Source organism: Melopsittacus undulatus, chromosome 7 (assembly GCF_012275295.1).
Source record: "Melopsittacus undulatus isolate bMelUnd1 chromosome 7, bMelUnd1.mat.Z, whole genome shotgun sequence".
Classification (NCBI taxonomy): Eukaryota; Metazoa; Chordata; class Aves; order Psittaciformes; family Psittaculidae; genus Melopsittacus; species Melopsittacus undulatus.
Window position 1 is genome coordinate 16,509,059 of NC_047533.1, and position 27,707 is coordinate 16,536,765.

At 35.9% G+C, this 27,707-nt stretch overlaps 1 protein-coding gene across 1 annotated transcript; it reads left to right on the top strand.

Annotated features, from left to right (window-relative positions):
- On the top strand, nucleotides 1–27,633 carry NCAPG (non-SMC condensin I complex subunit G). The gene is made up of 21 exons (XM_005148468.3): nucleotides 1–345; nucleotides 914–1,123; nucleotides 1,940–2,168; nucleotides 3,568–3,713; nucleotides 4,611–4,695; nucleotides 7,024–7,216; nucleotides 9,100–9,249; nucleotides 11,527–11,667; nucleotides 12,599–12,722; nucleotides 14,064–14,150; nucleotides 14,292–14,471; nucleotides 14,922–15,032; nucleotides 17,300–17,419; nucleotides 18,944–19,180; nucleotides 19,493–19,674; nucleotides 22,091–22,265; nucleotides 22,657–22,818; nucleotides 23,643–23,814; nucleotides 25,830–25,922; nucleotides 26,370–26,448; nucleotides 27,281–27,633. The coding sequence occupies exons 1-21, from the start codon at nucleotides 238–240 to the stop codon at nucleotides 27,405–27,407; spliced, it is 3,111 nt and encodes a 1,036-aa protein (XP_005148525.2). The 5' UTR covers nucleotides 1–237; the 3' UTR covers nucleotides 27,408–27,633.
- The last annotated feature ends 74 nt before the right edge of the window (nucleotides 27,634–27,707 follow it).

Sequence of the window (27,707 nt, forward strand, 5' to 3'; positions counted from 1 at the left end):
GGGCGCCTCGGCCGTTGCTGGTGCGCGCGGGACGGGCTCCGGTGGCGGCCCTGCGGCTGGAGAGTGAAGAGAGGGGCGGCCTCGCCTGGCCTGCCAGTTGGGCGGGAGCCTTGGTTAGCCGTTAGGAACGGCCTCTGCCGTGCGAGAGCAACAGCTTTCCGCCTCCCCGGGCAGCTCCGCGCTGAGGGATCCCGGATTAGTGGAGTCGTTCCGTGACCGTCCCCCTTCTCTACAGCCATGAGAGCAAAAAAGAAGCTGCAGATCAAAGAAGCCTTTCAGCTAGCCCAGAAGCCTCACCAGAACCGCGCGAAGCTTGTGCTGGCTTTGAAGAGTACCTATGACCAGGTACGCCTGATCTCGGGGCCGGGTCCCGTTGCTCTGAGGGCAGAGCGAGGGCGCTCGGCAGCGACCCTGCCTTTGCCTCAGAGGGCAGGGGGCCTCTTCGGCCCTGGTACCCCTAAAACAAGTGTTAGACTCCTCTGACTTAAAAGGAAAAAACAAAAACAACTCCCGAACAGCAGAACCTTAACGAGCCACGCTCTAAACTGTTGTACACAGTTACCTCCTGCGAGCATGTGTAAGAACAGCTCACGGCAGGTATTGATGTTGCTGGAAGGTGGTTGAATACCTGAGAAGTAGGGGTGGCACAGGTTAATAATGGATGAGGGTGTTGATTGCCGTTCTGAAACCTGTCAGCAGGTAAATGTACACTCTAGAGTGAAGCCCAGCGGACAGGACATAGGCTCGCTGTAGCTAAGTATTCAGTGAAGAGTACACAACAGTGGGTGTGCTCTAATGGCTTTAAGCATTTAAATGGAAGCTGTCATTTTTTCTGAGGTACTGTTTTTGAAAGATGAACTGAGTAGTTATCTTTTGCTGTGGCTTAGTTTTTTATTTTCTATTTTTTTTTCAGTTGGGTGATAAGGAAGACTTTCATGAAAAATTCATTCACTTGCTGAAGTATGCTATGATAATCTACAGACGGGAACCTGCAGTGGAACAAGTGATCGATTTTGTGGCTAGATTTGTTACTTCATTTTGTCAAATGGAGATAGAGGATGGTAGTGAGGCCGGAGAAGAGGATAATTTGCTTCTGAATTATGCGTTTAACTTTCTGCTTGAGGTACAGTAACCCATTATTAAATATTTAACACAAATAGAAAGCTCATTCGGCAAGGAAAACTTGTTGGTGCTGTATCTGCACACTGCAACTTAAAAGTGAAAGCAAGGCAAAGCTAGTGCTTTACAAGTAATAACACACCTCCAAGCACACACACATCCTGCAACAACTGGATTTGAAAAGTTAGGCCTGTGAGAAAATCTGAACTGTTCTTTTATTTGTCGGTTGTGTCATAATAGGCTCTACTATAGGTGCACTTACAAGTGTGAATTGTGGAACTGTTTTGGAAATGAATTAATACTGTTTCTTTAAGTAAAAGTATTGTATGACTTTTCATACAAGTATGGTTGGCATATGTATTATTTGTTTCTGCTTACTGCAAGTTTATATAGAAAGATCAACAGTTCAAATAACATGAAAACACAAGTATAATTAAATATTCTTAAATTATTTATCAGGCCAAAATCACTAGCCATTGTTGCTATTGTTTTTTTTTTGTCCTAAGATTTTATGGAGACTGGTAAGTTAGCTAATGTAGTCTGTACTGGGTGACATACATGTTTCTTTGTGAAGATGTTGCTAATTATGTAAAGTGTCCCTGATCTAGGTGATGGGCCATAGTTGTTTTCCAGTTCTGACTTTTTAATCTTATTAAAAATTAACTTAAATGGGAAAAGCTTTAGAAATAGAGTTGCATGTTTTATGTGCTGTATACAATGTCAGCTACTTACATGTGCATGTCAGTAGCCTTAAGTTAAAAATGAGAAAATTGTGATTACAAGAGTACTCTTCTTCTTTTTTTTTTTCCCTTTCCCTAAGTCTCACGATGCAAACAGTCATGCAGTTCGGTTTCGAACATGTCAGCTTGTTAATAAGATTTTGGGAAACATGCCAGAGAATGCCCAAATTGATGATGAGTTATTTGATAAAATTAATGAAGCTATGCTGGTTAGACTTAAAGATAAATTTTCAAATGTGAGAATTCAAGCTGTTTTGGCTCTGTCAAGACTTCAAGATCCTAAGGATGAAAACTGTCCTGTTGTTAATAGTAAGTAGTATTGTTTATTTTCCTCTTTTTAAACAGTCTTGTGGATTTTTTCATTAGTTTGAAACATTTTAAAATATTTCTTTAAGCATTGAGTAAACAAATCTTAGAGGTTGTTCTTCTAATAATTCATAAACTGTGGAGTTCTCTGCTAGAGGAGATTGTAGATACAAGAGTTATGTTTGTTCAAGGGGAAAGACAGAACTGCTTGAAGGGCAGATCCATTGGGGATTAAATGACAGACAAATGATATTGTGTTCAGTCTATTCTGTGAACTGAATATAGCTGAAGGATGAGAGTAATGACGTGTTCTGAATTGGGGTGAAGATATGACATGCTTGCCTAGTTCTTACCCTCTAAGCACTCTCTTGTAGTGTTAATTGCTTGAATTTGCACAGAAACACTTAGAGGGGTAGAGATGACAATGGAAAAAACAGTTTTGTCTTGCATTATGCCTTTCTGCCCCAGGAGAGGCAAGCTGGTTACTGACATTGCTGAACTATGATTTTTGCATGTCCCCCCCTCCCACACAGTCTCATTCATGGATCACTTTAAGAGATCAGCAACTCTGGAACCAAGGGTTCCTGGTGCTGGTTTTATGCCTTTTTAGGTTTCTTTGTATATGGTGTGATTCTTAACTTAGCCTCTACTTCCATTGTCTCAATTAGATGTAGGTTTGTACCAGCACAGTTGTTAATGTAAATTGTGCCTGATTGAACTTTACATACTGTCTTTTGCAGAGTTAATTGTTTATTGTTGTTAAGGTACCTTCTTTGAAATTATATTTTCTAAGAGTTTGCTTGTAAGTTACTTGTATAGGAGCATGTAAATTTCATAGTTAATCATAATCTCACAAAGCAAGGTGAATTCAAGTATTCTCTGATTAATTTTTTGGTTTTGCTTTTAATTTTGAAGAAGGGTAAAGAATATAGCAAAGAGCATTACGTGAGATTTGCTGTTTGAATTTTGGTAGGCTTAATGGAGATTGCAGGTTTCCATTTATAGGAAAATTTGAGAATCGGTCTCAAAGGTAACAAGGATGTATAGTCAGTGAATAAAGGTGTTAAAAGCAGTCAATATTTGGAAGGTTTGTGGTGTTTTTTTTTTCCCCACTTAATGACAAAATTGTAATTCATAAGCAGGATCTAGAGCAGCAGATTTTGGAGTTATTAACTGTAGATCCTACTTATGATTGCAAATATTATTTTTGTAGTTGAGTTTCTTTTGATATCATTGCACAGGCATGTAATTGCCATAAATCTTAGGACTGTGACCCTAAAATGTTCCCTGAATTTGTATGAGCTGTGCAGGGGAGGGGTTTAATAATGGCTGTGGGTTTTTTAGGGTTTTTCTGTAATGTTTCAAACTAATAAGAATGTTATTATGACTCTTTTACTTTCAGTTTATAGCACATTGCTTGAAAATGATTCAAATTCAGAAGTGAGGCGTGCAGTGCTCTCCTGTATTGCTCCTTCAGCAAGGACTTTGCCAAAAATTGTAAGCCGCACAATGGATGTAAAGGAACCTGTCAGGAAGCTGGCATATGAGGTAAATTGAATCACTTGACATTCATTTCAAAGACTGACCTAGGAAAAGGTCTTTAAATTTTTTATTATCTTTCACTGGTTAAACACTAAGAGCTGCTAAATTATTTTTGCTTACCAGAATTTTGAGGGGAGTGATTTCTTGTGGGTTTTTTTTTCTTTTTTGTCCCCACAAGTTCTCAAGTTAAAACCTCTGAACCCAACTACAGAACTTGCTTGATAGAAATTACTGTTACGAAATTACTTGACTCTTCAGGATCAGACAACAGATCATCTTATATATAATTTATACCTTTGCTGTTTTCTAGCTATACATTTTGTGATGTTTGTGAAACAAATTATCTTCTGTTATTTCATAATCAGTAATTAAGTAAAGTTGGGATCACAGCAAAACTAGTGTAAAAAATTGCATATTTTTGGTATTCCAATTTTGAGAAGCATCAATCTTTACATCTAGAGGTAAGGTCAAGAAGGTATGCTGCCACATATATTTCTAGTGCAGACATCTTAGGCAAGCTCTTCTAACAAATTATTCTACCTTTTCACACAGAACCATTTTCTGCTCTTTATTTTAAGTTCTATTTTTCAACTGAATCTCTGTGTTACTGGGTTTTAAATACATACTTCAGGCATTTCATTGCTCTTGGAGGTTTAAAGGGAGATAATAGTTTTCACATTCAGTTAGTGCTGTCCAGCTTCTGAGCTGATTGTTAAATTTATTCTTGATTTTATTGTTTTCTTCCATGCACAAGAATCCACCCATTAATGTATTGTAGTGCTGATGCTATCAGTGTTACAGGCTTTTATTGACTTTCCGTGCATGGATAAAATCTAGTTAACGAATTCAGTTGTTATAATTTGTAAAATGCATTTTAATTATTTTTTTTTAATTACTATTAAGGTTTTGGCAGAAAAAGTTCATATGAGAGCTTTGTCAATAGCACAGAGAGTAAAATTGTTGCAACAAGGACTTAATGACAGATCTGGTAAGAGATTGTGTTTTTCAACATTTTAATACAGATATTTGAGAGGATACTTTCTGATGTTTTGGGGATAATTTGTGTGGAAGCTGTGGTAGCACTAATGAAGAGCTCAGAGGGAGTCATGAGGTACAAGGAAATGTTTAAGCACAAGATATTCTGCTTGCTACTTTGGTTTTCTAGTTCCCTTGTAGTGTATAAACCACAAAAGGATTTCACTTTCAAAAAACTTAAAAGCCACTGAGCTTTAAAGTAGGACCAAATGCTATTAAAATTAAAAAGCAACAATGTAATTAAACACAGTAGTAGAAACATGTTATTTCAGTGTATTTTGAAACATTTAATTACAGATATTTTTGTAACTAATACATACATTAAAGTATTGAAATGTGAGCATTAATATCAGTTTGATAATTGTTTGAAAATGTTTCCTGTGTGCTTTCAGAGAGTAATCTTCTAAGCTGGTTATTTTTTCATTTGACTAGCTTGAATGTTTTCTTACTGGCTTTTTGACTGACCTTCATTCATTTCATCATGCAGCAGCTTTATTCTTTTTGATGTCTTCTGTGCTGTATCACTTTATATAAAAAGCCATTCAGAATGTACCTATAATTGTGTGTGTTGTTGCCGAAAGATCGAAAGGTCACATGCATCCAAGTGAGACAGTTTTAGTCTCTCTCATAGAGCATGGCTTTTATTTGCAACTATAGCAATTACATACATGAATTTCCCAATAAAAGCTGCCTATTTTACTAAGTGCTACTGTGTTATCCACATACATTGTTTGGAAAGTCTGTTCTAAGGCCTGTTGAATTTTACTCTGAGAATGATGCTTATGGGATGCTTATGAACTGTGAGAAATAGGACCTATGTGGATATACACTTTGAGAACAAAAGTACTGTTTTCACTGGTAACTGCGGCTCTTAAAGGTGTGTCACGTATGCATATATTTTGACTGGTCTACCTTTCTTTTTGGCTGCTGAGGACTTGCTCTTTTTCTTGACATGTAGAATCACAAGGGAAAGTATCTGCCAGAGTATATAGTCTCACTGATTTTGATATCACATGCTCTTTGTTGGGCAAAAAGTTTGTTCCAGATGGGCTGCATTTGTATATAAGTCCACTAGTATTCCCTCATTTTGATCTGTTTTGCAAATTCTGTAGTCTTGAGCATGTTTATCAGAATTGCTTATCTGAGTAACTCCCAAGCTAACAAGGGAGGAATCTGCTCATTCAAGATTGCTAGGTTGAAATTTTTGTTTCTTCATATTGGCTTCAGAACAAGGGTTTATAATTAAACAAGACCTAGAAGACATAATCCAGATTCTGCTTTCTTCTGCTTTTCAGGGTGCATTCAGCTGTCAGTTTTCCACTGTTGCTTTCTTTCATTCTGCTACATTCTAGTAGTTTATGCTTCTCCATTTCTTGGAGAAGTTTCTCATTCTTAGGACCTTAGTTTAACTCTTTTAAGGCCTTTCCACAGATCTTTTTGAATTCCTGACTACATTTAAGTGCTGGTATTATCACCATAAGTTACATGTAAGAGGAAAGATGAAGGTTGTCAGTGTGGGTGTGTAGACTCAGTTTCCCTTGCATTGGATATTGTTTTCTAAAAAGTCCTAAAAACATACATGTATCACTCTGTAGTTACTACGTTTTTACTTCCTCCAGACTATCAGCCTTTCTACTTCCGTGGTTAAATCTGTGTGTATGTATTTATGATGTATGTAGTTTAGATGTTCCCATAAATATTTTCCTTGATTAACTAGTACTCTGCTGATCCAAAAACTATTTGCTCATTGCGGCAATGAGGAAGAGTGGCTCTTTATGTAAATTTCAGAATCCAGTGGAATAACTAAATTAACACAAGAATTCTGTGTAACAGTTCAGGCTGAAGGTCTGTACAGTAGTATCCTGCCTCTGAAAATGGCCAGTTCTAAATGCCTGAAATGTATACAATCATGCTTCCCCAGATATTTCCTTCATCTGCAAGAGTTCATGGTCTGTAGATATTTTGGGTTGAGGTGCCATCTTCTTTCTTTGTCAAGGGGTCTTTTTTGTTTGGGTTGGGCTTTTTTTTTTTTTTTTTTTTTAACTTTTGGGGGTAGGGAACTATGTTGCCTCAAAAATGTAGTAGTGCCCTATAGGTGGCTTTTGTTTAATTGTTTTTGGGGGTGTTGTTTTGTTTTTTTCTTCTTTCTTAAGTTGATGTTAAGTTCAATAGTATAATAAATTCTTTCTATTAAGCCTTCCACAGAAAAAGTGTTTATGAAAGTATGTTGGAAATTTCGTATTGTTTTGTCCTTTAACATTTTAAATTCCTGTATTATTAGATGCTGTTAAGGAGGTAGTAAAGAAGAAGCTGCTTCAAGCCTGGTTGCAAATGAGTGAGGGGGATGTTTTGGAATTCCTTCATCGATTGGATGTGGAAAGCTGCCCAGAAGTGGCCACCCCCATACTAAATGCTTTGTTTTCATTATCTCCACTTACTAACTTTGTTCATAACTGTAAAAACCTTGACAGCAGGTATGCAGATCAGTTTTCATTTCTAGAAGCTGAATGTTTTGTACAAGTATATTAAAGATTATATCTAAATGGAGAGCAGGGTAACTATTACCTTGATAAAAGACTAGTGTAAGCCATGATGTCCCCTCGATGTTTGTGTTCTTTTTTTTTTGTTTTGTTTGTTTGTTTGTTTTTTTTTTTTATAATCTGTGTTAAGCAGCTGAAAATGACTGTGCCAGATAAGCAAGGGGAAAAGTTGGTATCTTAGAGGCTTTTTGGCCACTGTTAATGTTTTATAGAATTTGACCAAGTGAATCTCTAAGATATGAAAAAGATGATGTGAATATGAAGGTTTGTAAAACTGAAGGGGATAAGAAAAGAAAGGATAAGAAAAGAAGGAATTAGAGGTTGTAGGAAATTGCTCAAGAAGGCAAAAAGGTGTGAGAAGAAATTACTGGAGTTAATTGAAGCAACCAGAGTGGAATGATTATTATTAGTGGTAGGTGTCTAATCTCAGGTGATAAACTTAAAGGACAAATGTCACTGATTGGAAGAATGATAACAAAATCTCATTCTGTATTTTGGGGGAAAAATGTGTAATGTTATCATATGAAGTGTTTTGCATTCTAGTGGGAGCTTATGCCAAATGTTTTGAAATCAGTTGATGCTACACACATTATACTCCAAAGTTATTGCTGTGGACCTGACTGGCTTCAAAAAGCATCAGTAATGTCTTAGAGCCTCTGGCAATGTGCCGAAATCTTAAGAGGTCGAGAGGAAAAATTTATCTACTTATGGACTTGTCAGTCTGACTTTGATCCTGCACAAAATGGGGGCTTCATTCTGAAAGACTAGGCTGAGATTAGTAGTAGATCTGTTAGACTAATGACACTGAGAAATGAGTGAAATAATTCAGCTTGTAATGAGGTTATTTGATTTATGGAGAATATTAGACTTGTTCTTGTATGATGTTTCTGACTAGAGCTTGATTGATGTGCTATCAGTATGAGAAATCAGATTTCAAATGCCTAAGTATTTATGTTTGTTAAACTTACTTTTAAGACATGTCAGATTAATGGGAACACATCAAATGGTCAATTTTCATCTATGTGTTATTGATTTATTTATTTTTATTTTTTTTCCTTCTGATGGACCTGAAAGAAAACCAAAATGGTTGACAGTTTGCAAGTAAAATGGGATTCAAGGGAGTGAAAGTACCACTGACAGTCTGTCTTTTTTGGTTAGAGGTGGAATTAATAAACAACTTACCATTGTGGTCCTGAAACAAAGATTGTATGCTTGCTTGGCATGGAAAAGACTGATTATAAAAAGGAGTGGGGGTCATGTGGCTGGTAAACAGAGGATGAGCACACAGAAATACTGAGAAGCAATTCTATTACTTTTTGCTTTTGACATGCTATGTTTGCTACTGGAATGATAATATTATAATATTATTATTGCTACTTGAGATATGGGAAGATCTTGTATTAATAATGGAACAAAAATCCATAAGCAGAAGCTGAAAAATAATTTAATGTAGTTATTGCGTTTCTGGAGATTAAGAGTTCAGTTTTCCAGACTTGTACAGTGATAAGTGTTGCAGAGTTAAGGTACTCGAGTGGTTGCAGTAAGGGTCTGAAGAACTGAGCAGAATCTTTCTACAAAGTGGCATGAACAGCCTTGATTTACAATATTGAGAAGTGCAATGTAGTGAGAGGCTTGGGGACCTCCATGTCCTTGCTCAAGACAGAGAAAGCTATTTTTGTCAGTCTCTAAGTATTTCTATGGGGAATACCTTTGATAGGATTTCATTTTAATTTTGGGAAATAATCTATTTCTCTGCATGTGTTGTCTTTGATCCTTTTATTTATCTCTCTGCATTTTATTTTTTTACATTCGTTTAGAAAACTGATTCCACTGGAAGACTTAACAGCTGAGAATGTAGTATATTGGAGATGTCTTTGTGAATATTTAAAATCAAAAGGTGAAGAAGGTGAAGTTTTACTAGAACAGATGTTGCCAGAACCAGCTATATATGCAGATTATTTATTAAGGTACACTGCATTTACAAATAAATCTCTTGCCACTAAAATAATTATTTTTTTAAAGTAGAGAATTTTATGCAACTATTCACATTTTCCAAAGCCAAAGTTGGGCTTGAACAGTGATTTCTTTTTTGGTGGGTTGTTTTTTTTGTTGGGTTTTATGGTTTTTTTTTGTTTTGTTTTTTTTTTAGACTTTAAAAAGAGATTTTTTGAAAGGATTTACTTCTATTAAAGAAAAACAGTAAAGTGCAAATTTATAACATGAAAACAGTTTTTGGAATGTCTTTTTTCATGATGGACTGATAGATCAATAGTATCTAATCCTTTGCCATTTAAGATAACACAATATTTGCTCTCTAACAGGCAGCTATCCTTTGTCTGTTATATAATTTGATGTGTGTTTGCAAAGAGCTTGCAGGAAGAGGTTTTTAGAGCTTGCAGAAACTGATACTTTTTCATTGTTGCAGTTTGTGAAGGTAAAGTAAAACTTAGCTGCTGTCCTGAAGAGAAGTGCTTCTGAAACCGGAAGTTCCTTCACTTCTGTCTCCTGCTTGTGCTTCCCAAATCCTTATGTTTAAAGGCTGTTAAATGAGCTAATTACAGACCAATTACAGAACAATCTGGGGGGGATGTCTTGTTAAGTCAAACTTTTCATAAAAGTGAAAGTAATTTATTTTTCTTTTTTGTCTCTGTGGGATTTTTTAGTCTTAACCTTTAATCTGAACAGAATTTATATTTGTGAGCATGGAGACTGCTGAGAAATCTTAACTGAGGTATTGTACTTGCAAAATGTAGAGTGATGCTTCCTGAAACATTTGTAAATCAGACCTGCTAAAAAACGCATTGTTTTGATACATATTTAAATTTAAAATATGCATATTCTTTTCTTACTTCAGTGGCTGTAATATATATACCCGTAGTATTTCTAGTAATCGTTGCTACTTTTCAACATAGAAGTATGTTTCATAAAAGTTTAATAGCTGAAGCATCTGTGCTTCCCTGATTTTGAAATGTTGGATTCATTCCGGCATGTGCAAATTTATTCATTCATAATTAATTTAAAATTACCTAAAACTTTTGTTCTCAAAAACAAAACAAAAGGTTTTATTTTTTTCTATCCAGTCTTATTCAAAATACTTTCAGTTATCTTCCCCTTCATCAATAGGCTGAGCTAAGATGAATTAGGTTTGCTATTACTTGTTTGTAGTGTCAACTATTAAACTCTTCATGGTGCCAGCAGCTGTTTTGGGTAAGATTTGCAATTGTACCATTGAAGTCTTTATTTGTACTGTGAGACTATTGCTTAGGAGGAGCAAGAAGCTGCAGGCCATCGATACAAAAGAAAAGGTGCAGGATTAAGAGCTTCATGTAGATATTTCACTGTTATCTGGTGCAGTTAACACTCTGTTAAAGAAGCAGAAACAGCTGCCTACTTTGTAATTTCAGCTGTCCTGAAATAGCAGCTACATGCAAAGTTTTGTCCTCATTTTGAAGAAATTTTAAAAATCTCTTCAAAATTTAATGAGCTGTTGCTGAAAAATATCTGCAAAGCTGTGGGAGAAGGAAACATCTTTTTCATAGCTTGTACAGTACCAGTACAGCTTGTATCTAGTATGTTTAACTCAAAGTTTTCTGGAAAATATGAATGCTCTCATTGCTGGATAAAAGTTTAACAAAGGAGAAATGGTTTTAGAAAAGCAACAAAATGGAACCAAGTGATTATACTTCTCATGCTATGTGTCTGAGTATCTGACAACAGATTGTTCTGTACTGGCATACTTCATCATACAAAACATTTAAAATTCACTGCACACTTGGATGATTTTCTTGTATTTATTCTTATAGGCACTATCATCTTCCTGAGCATGTAGAAGAGCACATAGTACCTACATATGCAGAAAAATACTAGCTGTATATATTAAAAAAGTACATATATACAGTTAGTCCTAAGACACTGCCTTTATGCAGGGATATAGAACTTGAAATCATGTGCAAGCATAACTTGTCATTTTCTTAGCATTTTGCATTTTCTAACAAATGTCTTTTTCAAATTAAGTGCAGTATTTTAAAACAACATTATTTGTGATAAGTTTCTGGAACTATTAATCTATGAAAAAGAGAACACAAACATTGATTTTTAAGGTTTGTAACTAAGATAACCACTTGTTTATACAGGACAAGAAAGTGGTGTCTGGTTTTTGTTGTTTGTTTGTTTGCTTGCTTATTTTTCCTTTTAACTTTCCAACAATGATTCAGAATGTAATTATATCTTCTATTTGGATGCAGTTACCTTCAAAATATGCCAGTTCTTACTGAAGAACAAAGAGAAGACTTTGCTTGTTTTGAAAACCTGATGACAAAAGAATTTATAGGCCAGCAACTGATTCTTATCATAGGCTGCATGGATACCACAGAAGAGGGAGGAAGGTAAACTTAAGATCTGTATTATTAGGATTACGGCACCCATGCCTGTGGAGATGTATAGAGTTTGTTGGAAAAATAACCTGATCAGACAGACAAAATCTAGTTCCTATGCTGGCTAAAAATAAAAGGCAGTTTCTGTAATGGAATTGTTCCCAAAAGTGTGCCAAATGTTGTCTGCTTACTTACTAGTTTTTAATGCAGATACAACATTGCTTGGGGAGAACAAATTGTTGTTTTTGTAATCTTGAAGTTACAGGACTGTTCATTTGTAATATTTGTAATATAGAGATCAATGGATTACTTCTCAGCAGATGACTTGCAGTAAGTACCCTGCATTTTTCTTATGTTTTTAAGCCCAGTCTACTAAGGCCCAAAAGGTTACAGATGTTTTAGATGAGAAGCTGAATTGGACTGTGCTGAGTCATTCCTATAATTTGAACAGCCTTTTGATGTGAAGTAATAAGAGAGAATAACTTTGGAAGTTCATACCATCACAGGCACTCTATAAAAAATGGCAGTTATAATAGGACAAACACAACAATGATTTCGAACTCTCAGTGGAGTACATTGTATGTGTGCCAGACTGGCAGGAGAGTTGAACTTGTAATCTTCTTTTTTTTAGTTTCCAGCTAGATAATTTCTATAAAAACATTCCACAATATTGATAGTCGGACTCTTTTCTGCTGGTATGACCTTTCATTGGACAGTAGTGACACCTGATTGAAAAATTCAGCATTTTCTAATCAAGAGAAATCAGGTAAAATCAGGAAAAAAACAAACATTACTAAGTTAGAAAATATATTCAGCAGTAGATATAGCTATAGAGAAGCTTCTTTTGTAAGATATTTCATCACAGCAACTCAAAGTGGGTAAAAATCTTCTTACCTTTTCAGTTTTCTTGAATAAAACAATTTTTGTTTACTCTTTCATGCAGAAAGCATCTGTTGGTTACTTTACAAAAGATCCTCATTCTACCTGTGATTTCAGTAGCCCTTGTATCTCCACTTACGGAAAAATTACTCAGTTTTGTTAATGATGATGACAGAAGGATTCAAATTGTAAGTAATTTTAAAGGCTTACTATTTTCTAGGCTTTGCCTCCCTTGTATATCAGACAACCTTTATGAATGAAGTCTTGTAACAGAAATATCAGGAGTTAAAATACTTTTAGTTTGGAAAAACATTTAGGTGATGGTGTTACTATATCTCCTCCCTCCCCCCCTTTTTTTCATAGTTACATTTAGTGTTTGTCTAAAGATCTTTATCATTAGATATTTGGCTGGTTTTGTAAATGTAATCCTCAAATTAATAAAGTATTTAACAGCCTTTTCAGAATCCTGGATTATATTAGATCCAAGCAGTTTTGACTAAACATTTGAAGTGAGGGTAATGTACTTTTCCAGATTTCAAATTTCTCTTCCCTCCTTTTAACGGAGATAGATATTAAAACCTGTATAAGAAAAATATTTTAGTAAAAGTGAGATCTTTCTATACAGCCTAATTATTTAAACTTGACTTCTGAAAAATAGACCCTCAGTTTTGCCCAAATATTTTAAATGAAAACTGGACTGAAGGACAGAGATCACTTGGAAAACCTTAATTTAGTGGGAGAATCAAGGGTATGGGTTTGTCACATGACTGCAATGGCAGAACTGTAGTAATCAGAGCATTATAGTACAATAGTAATAGTAAATGTGCACATTTCTATTATTCTAGTGAAATACCCTGGTTCAATATGTTCCATCAGTTTGGTACAGCTTGAGAGGAAGTTACATTGAGGTGTTCTGATACAAGATAAATTAAGACTATTCTGTTTCAGTCAGTTTTCCTCATGTTTCATCTCATTTTTCATTTATTTAATGAGTCTGACTTTAAAGAAAACCCCATACCAACTGCAAAGCTTTCAGCCTAGTTCAGCTTCTAGTTCTATGCATGTATTTGGCTTGAATTTAAATTGCTTGTGAAGCCTCTTACACTACATGGGATGGTTTATAGACCTTTAAATGATAGTGTTCTTAGTTGTGTTTTGATTGACGTAGTAATAGGTGAAAAACATTATGCTTGTTACCAGTAATTCTTTTTAAAGCATGTGTTCAGATCTAGAGGAGATGGGTGCCTGTGAACTGTTGGCATAGAAACTGCTTAACTTATTCATGGATATACAGTTTTCTGTTTTCTTGCTTACCTTAGCTAAATTGTGGAAAACCCTGCACTTTCATGGTTAGACTATGTATTGTCAAATTGAGTATTTACTTGCAGTGAATTGGCTGTTAAGGGAAACTGCACAGATGTTTAATACTTTTTCAGAAGGATGGTATTTTAAATTTGGAGAAGTTAAAAGCTTAGTATCTGACATCTGAGATTAAATTAATGGCACTAATATACTGTTTGTAACAATAGATAGCAGAAATTATATCAGAAGTTTGTGAGCCGACTGTTGTAGCTGAGCTGCCTGATGCTGCTGAAATAAGAAAGCGGGAGCTCAAGGTAAGCAGATTGTAGCTAATGAGAAAATATATTTTTTAAACCATAATCCATCTAGTAAGACTTTTATGTAGTAGTGTATTATTGGCTAATACCACAAAGATTATAGTATTACATTACTTTTCTTTTTACTTTGTATTTCAGTTGGCTGAAATAAAAGTGAAACTTTTTGAGGCAAAAGCAGCTTTGGAAGAATGCATTACTCTGCAGGATTTCAATAAAGCATCAGTGTTAAAAGAGACAATAATCGAGTTGGAACACATTAAAAAGGATCTGATAAAAGAAGTAGAGCAACCCGAAATTAAAGAAATGCATATGGAGAAGGTCTCTTCCCTTCCTGTATTACAAAGTGCTGGTTATGTTTTGATGTTTATTCCTTGTTTTAAAAGCAAGTGTAGTTTTGCCTTGTATCATTTAAATTTTTTAATTTAAAAATGAGCACATATGGTATTAGTATTTTCTTCCTGCATGTATCAGAAGCTGATGGTATGCTTTAGCAAAAAAAATGAATTGCTCTTTTGTCCTTGAGCAACTAAAGGATTCCTAAATGGTCTGTTTTTTATTGCTTTTAACTAACTGAAAACATGAGCTTGAATCTCTTTTCATCATAGCTTATAGAAAGATTTGTATTAATATTCTTGTACAAAAAATGTGTAGTGGACAAGGAAATGCTTGTTTGTGTAGGGAAAAATTATGATTAGTGTCCCTATTCTCCTTATCACAGTCACCATTTTTATTAACAATGTGTTTTTCTTTCCCCTGGCTCATGAAAAGGATGATCCTGAAACACTGTTGAAGTGCTTGACGATGTGTTACGAGCTTCTTAAGATCATGTCCTTTTCCAAAGGAATTGGTCCAACCATTAATGAAATCATCAAATCTCTGGTATGTAGGAATAAATACTGTTTATGTTATAATAAAACTGGGTAGATCATAGCTGAACCCTAGGTGCTGGCAGGATGGCTTGTGACTTTCATAATCACTTTGCTGTATGTATAGTGCTCTGGTGCTTTTAAGCCTGCCCAGAACCTAGTGTCTCATAGGTGTTCTCTTGAGCTCCTATGCTAGATCTGGCTCTGGCAGAGGGACACTAAAATAAATCAAGATTATGGTAAGTATTTAACTAATGTATGACAGTGTTTGACAGTGCTGAGTTACACTGTGCTAAGTGTGTGCTAAGCCATCTCCTTACCATAGTTGCTGGTATTTTAGTTATTTGGATTTTTTTTTTTTTTATCAGCTGAAGTTATGAGATCTCGAATAGAGAACTTTTATGATTTTATTTTCTTGTTTTTCACCTAGTCAAAAGCTTTTCATCTAGGAGACTGGAACTCATATAGACCTTTTTTTCATCTCTTCCATGTACAAGGAAAGATGTTTGGGTGAATTTCCCCCCAGCCTCCTCTGTTACTTAGCACCTTTGAAGAGCAAAATTAATTCTGTATTGAAAAGTCAGGCAGTGGCATTATAAGCCTCTTGCAGTCAACAAGATATATTTCCTAATTTTCATGGTGAAGAGAATGGATTTTAAGAACACTTCTGAGTATCAGAGACTTTTAACTGTACTGAGTATGCAAACAAAATGGAGAAAAGTAATATGCCATTGTATGAATGGTGCACCCCCATCTGAGTACTCCGCAATTCCTATGCCATATATCTAGAATTGGAAGTGGTCAAGAGAAGGGCAGCAAGGAAAAATATGGACTGACTTCTGTATGAAGAATGACTAAATAAGTTACCTATTTGTAACCTGGAGAAAGCGCAGGCAGGGTCTGAGAGATGGTAGAAGTAATAAGACGTGTTATTGGAGAAAGTGAATTAGGATTTGCTGATTTCCCCCCCATAAAGCTAGCAACTAGCCAGCTCAAAACAAATGAAATGAGTTGATTCTTCACATAGTATGTAATCTGTAGAATTTAAGAGAAATAAATATTATAGAATGATTAGGTAGCTAGGAATGATCTCCCAGCTCTGGTATCCCTCAACTGCAAATCACTGGGACCTTGACAAGAATTCTTGGGATATCTACTTAGTCTGTTTATGTAATGCTTTATAGGAATTTGGGTTTGATCTTTTTTGCTGAGACAGTGGGCCAGCTGACCTGACTCAGTGTGGGCAATCTTAGAATTCAAACCGCAAATAAAATTGCAAATGCCAATCTGGATTACCTTAAATGAAATGTAACCATACTTGATCTATTTCAGATGTATAGAAGTATTCTTAGAAATCCTAACTAGTGTTGATGACACAGAAACTCCAGAAACCTATTATTTTTTTATTAGGTCTGTTCTTAATTTTCACATTTGCTGTTTATTCCACTTTTTTTCTCTCCAAGATTGTACTTTCTTATTGTTTGTGCTAGATTTTCACATATTACATTGGGGATTTGGGATAGCTTATTTCTTGCTGTTTAAACTTGAAATCTTTAGTAAATGAAAAAATATAAAGTGATGCCATTGTAGCATTCACCCTATATTTAGCATGGCTTTTCTTTCGCGTGTATTTTTACTGTTGTCTTCTCAAAGCTATTCCGTATACATGTGTCCTGGGTTCAGCAGCAGCAGTCATTTTTCTTCTTAGTAGCTGGTACAGTGCTGTGTTTTTAACTTTAGTCTGAGAACAGCACTGGTAACACCAAAGTTCTTAGTTGTTACTAGGTAATGTTTACTACGATCAAGGACTTTTTAGTCTCATGCTCTGCCTGTGAGGAGGGGCACAGGAAACTGGGAGGAAGCAGAGACACCAGACCCAAATTAGCCAAAAGGATGTTCCATACCACAGCACATTGTGCCCAGTATATAAACTGGGGGGAGTTACCCGGAAGGCCCAGATCGTTGCTCGGGTTGGGCTGGGTATCGGTCTGTGGGTGGTGAGCAATTGTGTTCTCTCCCCTAGTTATTTTTGTTATCATTATTATTATTGGTGGCAACAGTAGTGGTTTTGTGTTGTACCTTAGTTACTGGACTGCCATCATTTTATTGCTGATTTCAAACACCAAACTTAATCTGCTTCTAGTTATAGCTAGATAAACACGAGTGGTTACCACTTTCCCATCCTGTATGAAATGGAATTTTATTTTCAGGGTAAGCACATCTTAGTAGTCAGTTTTTTAATTTATGGATTTTAACTATAAAGTCTGTTATTGTTTCCAGATACTTCCTGGCATAACTAATGTCCATCCAGCTGTGAGAAATATGGCAGTTCTGTGTTTGGGGTGCTGTGCCCTTCAGAATAAAGAGTTTGCTCGACAACAGTTTGCCTTGCTGTTACAGGTAAAACATTTGATGGGAAGTGGAACAATGGTCTGTGCAACTTAGTAAATAAAACTAGTCTTGTACCTATAATGAACTTTCTGCATAGTTATGTTATTTGAGAATCAGTATTATTGATTTCCTAAAGATCAGTGTCTGGAGAGTGTGGTTTCATGTTAGATTTTCCTGATGTCTAACACTGTTCAACCTAGCATTGTCTCTTGGTTGGTAGCATGCAGTTCCTTTGAAAGGTCACTTCTTATCTTAAAAGTTTGTAGGATTCCTTTGTAAGGATCACTTTCTCTTCTGGATCTGGGTGAAGTCATTCATATATTTGTTATTACAACAAGAATACTACAGCTTGTCTTTTCTGTAAGCCTTCCTGCATTGGGAAACCAGACTAGAAATGTGACTGTGTTTGTTTTCACATTTCTGTTGATACTTACCTGTAATATTGGGTGTCAGATTTTAATTTCTGGATTATTAATCTCATATATATCAAGAAACAGTTGTTAATTAGAAGAAAAAGCAATATTACAAAGCAGCAAAAGAGAGCATGGCCAAATGTCTATGGATATGGAACATTCTGAATACCGTAATAACTCCATCTCACCACCTCTGTGGTATATGTTCTGATGCTGAGCTGATTATACTAGAGGCAACACTACTGCTAACTTTTCAGACCCTGGCTTTAACAGAAGTGTAGGTGGCCATCATGCTTTGAGTGTATTGCATTCTCAAGAGAACTGACAGCAGACATTGATACGATACGTTCAGCTGAGACAAGATCATAAAACTGTCAGTAACCATAGTAGGAGAATTTTGGTTTTCTAAAAATTTTGCATACACTATTGTTCTTAATTTCCCTTTGAGTATGTCTCATCAAAAATCACTTTGGGGAGGATTTCAGTTGTTTTAGCAACTTAAGACTTAAGAGATTAATATTTGTAGGTATTAAACCCCACACTTTTTGCAGGCTGCCATCAACATCAGGGTGTTGGGCTAAACAGATCAAGGATCTCAAGGCTAACCCATGATGTATGGTTTTATTTGAACGTTAATTTGAACTATAATACATGTAGTAACCTATGCAACTTTGACTTTTATTACTATTTTGCTCCCTGCCGTCTTTTACGTTGTGTTTATTTTCTTAAGTTGTACAGTATTTCAGAGCAGTGATTGTCTTGCATATTTTTTTTTCTGTGGTGCCTATCTCTATGGAGCTTCTTTAGGCAAATAGACATTCTGTTTGTCCAGTGTCTGTTTAGAAGCTGAACAATAATTCATTCACTCTGTGAGTGAATTTCAATTGATTTTATGCAATGGAAATTGCATAGATGACTTGATGATAAATTATTTCCCAGCCTGTGTTATAAATTCAGGTTTAAGCTTGTATCATACCTTCTTAAAGTTTGAAATTTGTCCCAGGTACTATAAAAAAAGTTCCCAAATCAAACAACCTTTTTAAAGCAAAAACTCTTGTTGTGCTCAATGTTAACGTCATTGGTCCACTCTTAGGTGATGTACTTTCCTTATTAAACCTAGGTTTTACAAGTAGATGATCTAAAGGTAAAGCTCAGTGCTTTAAAGGCAATCTTTGACCAACTAATGCTGTTTGGGATGGAGCCATTTAAAGCCAGAAGAGGCGATGACTCTCAAAGTGGAGATGGACACACTAGAAATGAAAATTGTGAGGAAGAAAGTGAAAAAATAGAGGAAGATGAAGAGACTACTGTGGTTCACAACCTCCTGCAGCTTCTTTCTGGTTTCTTAGACAGTGAGGTAAGAAATATTATAAAATTTACCTTAATTTTGTTTTAAAATGTCTTTTTTGGAAAGCTTACCATCCTACTAAATTGCATGTGAATATTACATGATGTGTAATTGAAATTAATAGAATAGTTGTAGAAAATGACCACAACTTTGTCACTGATACAGACTAATGTTACTCTTGAGCTGGCTTTGAATTCTGTGCAGATGAGAATATGTGAATGTAGAGAATTGATTGGCATAATAGGATGTGGACTGTTACAGTAAAGTATTAGTGTAATGGGCTGTGGTTTATGTGGTGTGTGTGATCGGCTCTTTCTTCAGTTTCCAGAACTTAGGACAGATGCTGCAGAAGGCATAGCCAAACTGATGTTCTCTGGGAGGCTGATCAGTGCCAAGCTCCTTTCTCGTCTTATTTTGTTGTGGTATAATCCTGTGACCGAAGAGGATACTCGGCTTAGACACTGTCTAGGAGTTTTCTTCCCTTTATTTGCTTATGCAAATAGGTATGGCCTTTTTAAATCATTGTGTGAAAATACACATTGGTCTAGGAGCTTAAGGAACCTTTTTCCATCTTGCACGAGTAGAAATTGCGCAAATGTAAAGTAGACCTAAAGGTCTAGTTCAGACTCCTGTGCATGTTACTTTTGAGTACATCATCTCAACCTGTGCCTCCTCAGGAGACTTCATTAATTCCCTCTTACCCCTGTGAACTTCCACATTTTTTTATTTTTATTTTTATTCTTTCCTAAGCCCATAATTCAAATTGTTCAAGACACTGAATAAAAGATTAATTGAAAACATGTGCTTTATTTATGCTGTTGAGCACTACAGGTAGACTTTGAAGTGCCACAAAAAAGTAGCTAGCAGGAGGAATTCTTCAAAACAAAAGAATCAGTGCTCAGCAATATCAAAGCCGGGTGGTTTGGGGTTTGGTTTGGTTTTGCTCTTTTTCTTTAACAACAGAATACTCCAATCTAAATTCATGGCAAATTCAAAATCTACTATTTACTTTGGTAGTGGACAAAGAAAGTAGCTTATGTAAGCTGATAGAAGCTTAAATAGTAATTCTCATCTCCTTCCACTTGCTCAAAGAAATAAAATGTTTAACTTACTTTTCAATTGTTGCTAGTAGTTTTAGCCAGTCTGAACTAGATGAGCTTTTATCTGCTTTTTTATGGTTAAGATTTAATTTAGGCTTAATTATATATATGACCTTATATATTTTTCCAAACCAAATTGAATTAAATTTTTTGTGCCCATAAATTGCCACAGTAAGAGGAGTAGTTCAAAGAGGAGAGGGGAAAGATCCCCAAACAAATATATTTTTGCTGTTGTCTGAGAAAAACTAATTTCGTGTATTTTCAGCTTCACTGATATTGAGTAATGAATTTAAGGTTTTAACACTGATGATCTTTTGCCTGTAAATGTCTTCTGACCCTGTGAATTTTTAAGAAAAAAAACCTCACTTTAAGCAAAACTTGGTAAATCAGTGAAGAAAAATATCCTAAATCTTAGTCTGGCTCACTGGGTTGGAATCTGTGTGTAGTTAGGAAATGCCATTAGTTTTCTGTCTGCAAAACCTGATCTCTGTTCTGGGTCACAAATGCTTCATATTAAGATGAATCATGAAGTGTCTTTGCTTACCAATACTGTATTTTTAGAAGAGAATTATTAACGACTGTGTGTAATTCAGAACTGTCTGCAAAACTGCTATTGAGCTCAAGTAATGAATGAGATTTGGCTGAGCTTCATACCTTATTTTGGTCCTGATCTCTTCCTTGAATTCCATTTGTTTTCTGGGTGCTGCTCTGTTGACCTCCCATCTAGTCACATCTGTAATCAAGAGGTTTAGTCTTTGAAATTATGTATTTGAACTCTGGGAGGAAAAAAATGTTGCAGCTGATTTCGATAAATACTCTGTCATGTCAATTGGGTGCCACACTGATAACAGGGACAGGATCCTGTGACCAATGAATAATTCTCATTCATGGAATGTTTTCTAAACAGTTAGGAACTCTCTCGTGGCCTGAGCGGACAAAGTTCTAGATTTTATTCATAATTTGCAGGTAATCTGAAGGATGGTTCAGTTATACTTGAACTACTTCAACCTTAAAGCTGCTGAAAGGGAGCATTCTTGCATACATTCTTTCTTGCCCCAGCTTTAGTGCTCAAAAGGTCTTTTGGTCACCTCCTTTGGCTCAAGAATCCAGCAGCAAACAATCTGGTTTTTTTTTTGAAATTATTTACTTTCTTTTCTCTTGTAGTTATTTGGATTCAAATAGGAGGTTAACAAGTATCAGAAATAAAAAAGGCTTCACTTCCCCAACTTCTGCCTTGTACTTTTTGATGTCTTAACTTTTGTTTTGATCTCGCTTGCGGAAACTATATACAACTCGCTGCAGAACCAAGTGCAACATGATTTTTAGGCTTGCCTGGCAGGAGTTCTTAACTCTTCTGAGAAAAGAAAGCACAAATACTTCTTCCAAAAATCTTGTTAACCACTGTATTTTTTTGCCAGGCTTCCTTGATTTCTTACACAATGAAAAGTATCCCCAAAGAGAAATCCTACCAGGAAGGAGGAATGAGCAGAGGACAGATTAATCTAAATAAAAGATTTAGAAAAATGTGTTTCTGTTCTTTAAGAGACAATATGTGTGTATATATCAGGTTTTCAGTAGTAAGGATGAACTTTCAAACTGTTGAGAGGCAGAAAGTGTTACTTAAAACTTACTTGAAATACCATGTGCTAAATTGGTTTTGTGAAGCAGTTCTGATCTCGATCCTGCTGGCTGTCTACCAAGCTTGGCTGCTCCCACATTGCTTTGACTGATCTATTGTAATAGGTCTGTGAACTTTCAGCGTAGAAGAGAAAACTTAAGGGTGAATTAAGATTTAATTTTGTCTTATATATTGAAACAGGTCTAACCAGGAATGCTTTGAAGAAGCTTATCTTCCAACTCTGCAAACACTGTTAAATGCTCCTGCAACTTCACCTTTGGCTGAAATAGATGTCAGTAATGTTTCTGAACTGTTAGTGGACCTGACCAGACCAAGTGAACTGCAACATCAGTCTAAAACGTCTCAGGATGATCAGGTACAGTGTGTTAAACTGGAGGAAAACAGTATTTGTGGCTAGAGATTAAGAACTGATCCCCTTCACTTCCTGCTAGCTGTCTGGGCCTGAGAATTCTAGCGTTAACAACTGGATTAAATGAGTGATAGTTCAGGTAACAAAATCTTTTAGCTTGACCTTAGACCAATGCTCATCCTTGATTTCCTTTCCCTCTTACAATTAAAAGAGGCTCGTAGAAACTTGCACCACAGCTAACTGTCTATATTGGGAAAAGTAGAAAAATCAGTTGGTGTATTCTGTAAGATTCTGTTGGTCTATTCTGTAATATCAGCTGCTTATATCTGAATGTTCACATTGCTGTCTTTTGTAAACCCCAGCAAAATGTTTGATACTTAATTTCTTTCCTTTACAGGGCTTAACAGTGCATGATAGTTTAGCAGTGAAAATTTGCAATGAAATCTTGAGGGACCCAATGGCACCAGATGTTCGTATTTATGTAAAAGCTTTAAATTCGCTGGAACTCAGTGGTTCTTCCACAGAGAATCTTCTGGTTTTGATCAATGAGATTCTAGAGGTAGTACATAAATGACATGATTCTTTTTTAATCACTAACCATCCAATATTCTGTCATGCTTGAAAATGAAGAGCCTTTTACTTACTATGACAATCTGACTAGAATTTCTCTTTAACCTTTTGAAAATTATTCTTTGATGTGTTGTTTCCAGAAATCTGAGCTCATGTCACTGTGTAATTTACAGATTTCAGCTACCATAGATAGTAAAATTAGCATGAAACATGAAACTTGATGTATTTCAATACAGTAAGTTCTTCTGCTTAGTGTAGTTAATTTTTTTTACATTAAAATAAAAATTAACGTGGAGTTTCCCAACTTGGTGGCTTATCTTTACTTAATTATTATCAGTTGAAATGCTACACCTAAAGTTATACTGTAACTGTAAGATCATCAGGCAACCTGAAAAGGGTGCTTGATTTAAGATGGGAAGGGATTACAAGAGCAATGTGACAGGTTTTATATTGATGCTTTTTAATATGGGGTAAAACACAGCAAAATCTGTGATTGTGACAGAAGAAAATTATATTTAGAAATGCTGGAAAGAATGCTGATGCACTATGGGTGTATCACCCAGGGGCAGCTGCGCTCCAGGACTCGGCTGGAAAGGTTCAGTTGCTTTAATACTGTTTTTTTGGCATTTCAGTGCCTGGTGGTGATGGAGAAAGTGTTTCTCCTTTGAACTTATCATGTCACACCTTGTATCCTCTGTGCAGTAAATTGAACTAACCCTATTAGTTAAACTTACAAATGGGGGGAAACTTTAATGAGTAAAAGAAATAGCTGTGAAATGAAGTAACATTTAATATTAAATGTCACTTCTCCAGGAAGTGAAAGATAAACTGTGTCAAAAAGCTATTGAGAAATTCAAGATGAACTTGACCAAAAATCCTAATGTGGGCAAAGAGCACACTGAAATGACTGAGGAAACAGACCTCTCTGAAAGGACACAGGAAGCGGAGACCACGTTATCTGAAAATGCTATTCAAAATGAAGAAGGTAATTTAGGAGAGGTGTAGTTCAGTAGTAGGTGTACAATGGAGTAGCTTGCTTAGATGCTATGAAAATAACTGCTAGTTTTCCTGCCATTGAATTAACCTACTTTGTGGAAAAATGGGAAAAGGTACTACCTAGTAAATATGTATACAGTTTAAAATGCTGTTTGTACTGAACTATTTTCTGATTTTTATCACTTTTTGATCAGATTCTGTTTTCTTATTCTCCATATTAGTATAACTAGTGCTGTATTTTGAGTCTTAAGCTTGGCCATACAGCTCTTCCTTTTTAACAAAGACTATTAAAATGGGCTTTAGTTTTTTAGCTGTTTGACATGCTTGCGTGCCTGTTAAATGCCAGTGATGACTAACTCATCTTTAGAAAGTGACTTGTTAACTTGGAAGAAGCAGGTACTTTGTGGCATTTTTATGCTTTGGAGTTACCATGCCTGTGCTACTTACATGCTGTATTGTAGCAGTATATGGCTGATATCTTCACTGTTAACACTGGCCCGTCTTTGCTACAAGCTTATAGGTTGGAGCCACTTTTTTTTTTTATTTCTTTATTTTTATTGCTACATAAGAGCTGGAAGTGGAAACAGCTGGAAGAGTTTCCACTGCCTGCACAGCTTATGCAACTGCACGTGCCTTAGTGCGCACTGTGCTGATGGCACAAGAAGTTAACTTGTTTAGGATTGCTTGGAGTAGTAAAGCAAAGATGCTGAAATGCAACTGTTTTAGGCAGACCACATTTTTGTTTAACATTTATTTGATTTGTTTTTGTTTTCTAGTGGAGTGTTTCAGGGCTGTAATCTGTTGTTTCTGCAAATGCCAAATAACTCTTTATATCTTCTATGTTTATGTCTTCAAATACTTATTGGATGGGAAGTTGCAAGTATGTTTTTGAGATAATAGTTGTACTGTTTTCTGTTACCACCTGATAATACTTTTTGGTAAGAATTTCTTACAAAACAGGATTTTTGGTCATTTCTTAAAAGTAGGCTGTAGGAGAAAGAGTTGTTTTCTCTGCCACCCTTCCTCAAATACATTTGGGATTGTTAAAGATAAAGTAGCATCTACTACTTCAAATTTGTTAAATGACAGCTCTGAGCAAAAAGGGCAACAGACACTATTTTTGTCCTTTGATTGCTGCAAAGGAGATTTAGAATCTGATGTTAGAAGAAAAGCTTTTTGTCAATATGAGGCCACACCACTTTTTGATACAACCCAGGATACTATTGGCCTCCTTGGTCAAGTGGCTACACTGCTGGCTCATGATCATTCAGGCTATGGGCATTCAGCTGACACAGTTGATCCCTCACAATTCCAGGCTTTTCAAATGGAAAGTCAGTGTTCTCACACCTGTGGTCCTCCAACTCAGGGAAATGGGCAGTCAGTTCCAGGTGTCTCAGATTATTAAAGATAGGGGCAAAAAAGCATTGAATGCCACTGCTTTTTCTTCATCTCTATTAGTCAGGTGCCCATCTTCAACAAGAATCAGTCCCATGTTTTCTTTAAGCCTCAACTTGCTATTGATATACTTACAAAAGCCCTTCTTGGTATCTGACAAAATACTGGCCGGTTTCAGCTCTAGTTGAGCTTTGGTCTCTTCTATCTTATCCCTGCACATATGAACCACAGCTCTGTAATCTTACTGTAAAGTGTCTGACCTTTCTTCCAGAGGTCATACAGTTTCTTTTTCCTTTTACTCCATGAGCAGTTCCCTGTTCAGCCAAGCTGGTCTTTGCCCTGCTTGCTTGACTTCTGACATGATGGAAGGGGCTAAACAGTTGTCAGGGATGGTTTACATGTGATTGACCTGTGCTGGGACAGGGTTATAGCTGAGTGACACTTGAAGCTTCTTTCTAGCTGCCTTATTGAATTTCTGTAGGTTTAAAGGAAAAATAGGGTTAAAATTGGGTGGCTTTTTTATATACCAGCCAATATTTAAAGTACTGGTACTTAAGATATATTAAAAATTGATTGTCTGACTTCTGCATGTGCTATTTTGTTTAACAGAAAATAACAAAGATGCTCTTCATACTCCAGTTACTGATGTTCAAAGTAAAGCAACTGCGAAACAGAAATCCACAAGAAACAAAACTGGGAAAGGTTTGCAGAGCTTTTTCTGGTTACAATACTCCATTGTTTTTTAAAAAGATAAACTTCCTACTAACTTTTTGTGAATGTATATACAAAAATCCCATTCAGTCTTCATACAGCATTGTATTTTTTTAAGTTTTATTAGTTAAAAGATGAAAGTAGCTTTCTTCGTGGAAGTTTTTGTGCTGTCAGTCTCTCCTGACAGCACAGATTCTAAAAAAAGTCTGACTATAGGATTCCAGGGTGATTTGGCCACAGTCATGTACAGGTGTGTTGGAGAAATGTGGTGCTTTGAGGGGGTTCTGTTGACAGCTTAATTTTGTCACCACATTCTGTTTCTGGTGAGCGCATAGTTACATGTGTCAGTGAAATATCAAACACTGAAGAAACATACAGAACTAGCTGAGGAAAAGAAATAGTATCACAATATGAAAAGAGGCTTTTGCTTATGCTTAGGACAACGAAAAACAGCATCAGAAGTGAGGACCATGAGCAGAAGGAAAACTGGTACAACTGCAAAATGCGGCAGTGAAAGGTAAATTCTTTTCTTTCCACCCTCAACCCTCCCGTGTCTGTCTTAGCAAGAACATCTAATTCAAATGTTTTTCTTTCCCCAAACCTGCGTCCTTAATGCCCTCTATTCCTCTTACACAGATAAACATTTAAGAAAATAAAAAAGTTTCCTTTGAACTGGTACTTTTGAAACAGCAGCAGGTTTGACAGCTTCACATTTTATTATCATTGCTAAGAGCCTGGAGTTCTTTTTTTCTCTTTTAACATAGCTGTTGTGTGCAGCAGTAACGCATTCCAGCTGGCAAAAGTCAGGTGTTGTCTTGCATTATTGCTCTTCTTCCAGTCACTTTTTCTGCTCATTTTTAGTAACTGTTCTGCGGAGGAATCAAATTTTTCATTTAAATTCTCTCTCTCCCCCCCTGCTCCCTTTTTGTTTCTTGTTTTTCAAGATGTAGTCAATAAGCTTCTAGGAATGACTGATGGGTAAATATACGCAGTGCATTGTGATCTTGTAGGATATAGGCATTAAAACAACATCATCTTTGTAATTTTCAGCTGTGCTCACTGTTTCGCAAGGAAGTAGCCACTGGACTTTAGGGTGACCAGGGCCAATCATTCCCATTTGCCTGCTCCTGTGTCTACTTTGATACCATTGGATCTTTTGCGAGTTTTGCTTATTTTCCAGCTGCTGACACATGGTTACTGATACTGCTGATTCTTCTCAGAAAATAAATAGCTTATAATTAGTACAAAGTACTTTTGCTCTCTAAGACATTGCTTCAAGTTTGTAAATATAAATCCTTTTGTGTCTGCTTAGACTTTTTGGCCTTACTTTAAAATGTTTTACCTTTCAGTGGTGATGAAATTCCAGAATCTGTCCCAGTGTCCAGTTCAAGGCCTTCAAGACGAGCGAAAACAGTGGCACTTGAAAAAACAAGAATGAATCTTTCAAGACTTCTGAGTAGGGAAGCAGATCAGTGAAGACAAAAGGAGATAAAATGGCCTTTGCTAATGCTGGTAGTTGGCGTCAGTCTTAAAACATAAGATTTGTTTTGTTGTTAGCCATATTTGACTCTTTTTATACTATGACCTTTTATAATTCTAGAACTTTCTATGAACTTTTACATTCTTTTTATATAGATGCATTTGATGATTTTTCCCAATATGAAGTCCATAATTCACATAATAAAACCATATTAAAATATTACTGGAACTTGGATTTATTTGTTTTTTTTTTTACTTTATAGAGAAAAATACTCTTTCTCTGTAAATAAAAATTGC

Bases quoted from the DNA above. Each gene is read 5' to 3' on its own strand.
- NCAPG (XM_005148468.3), top strand. From the start codon at position 238: ATGAGAGCAAAAAAGAAGCTGCAGATCAAAGAAGCCTTTCAGCTAGCC. The intron at 19,675-22,090 runs GTATGGCCTTTT...ATATTGAAACAG, and splicing joins TTATTTGCTTATGCAAATAG to GTCTAACCAGGAATGCTTTG. The intron at 22,819-23,642 runs GTAGTACATAAA...TCACTTCTCCAG, and splicing joins TGATCAATGAGATTCTAGAG to GAAGTGAAAGATAAACTGTG.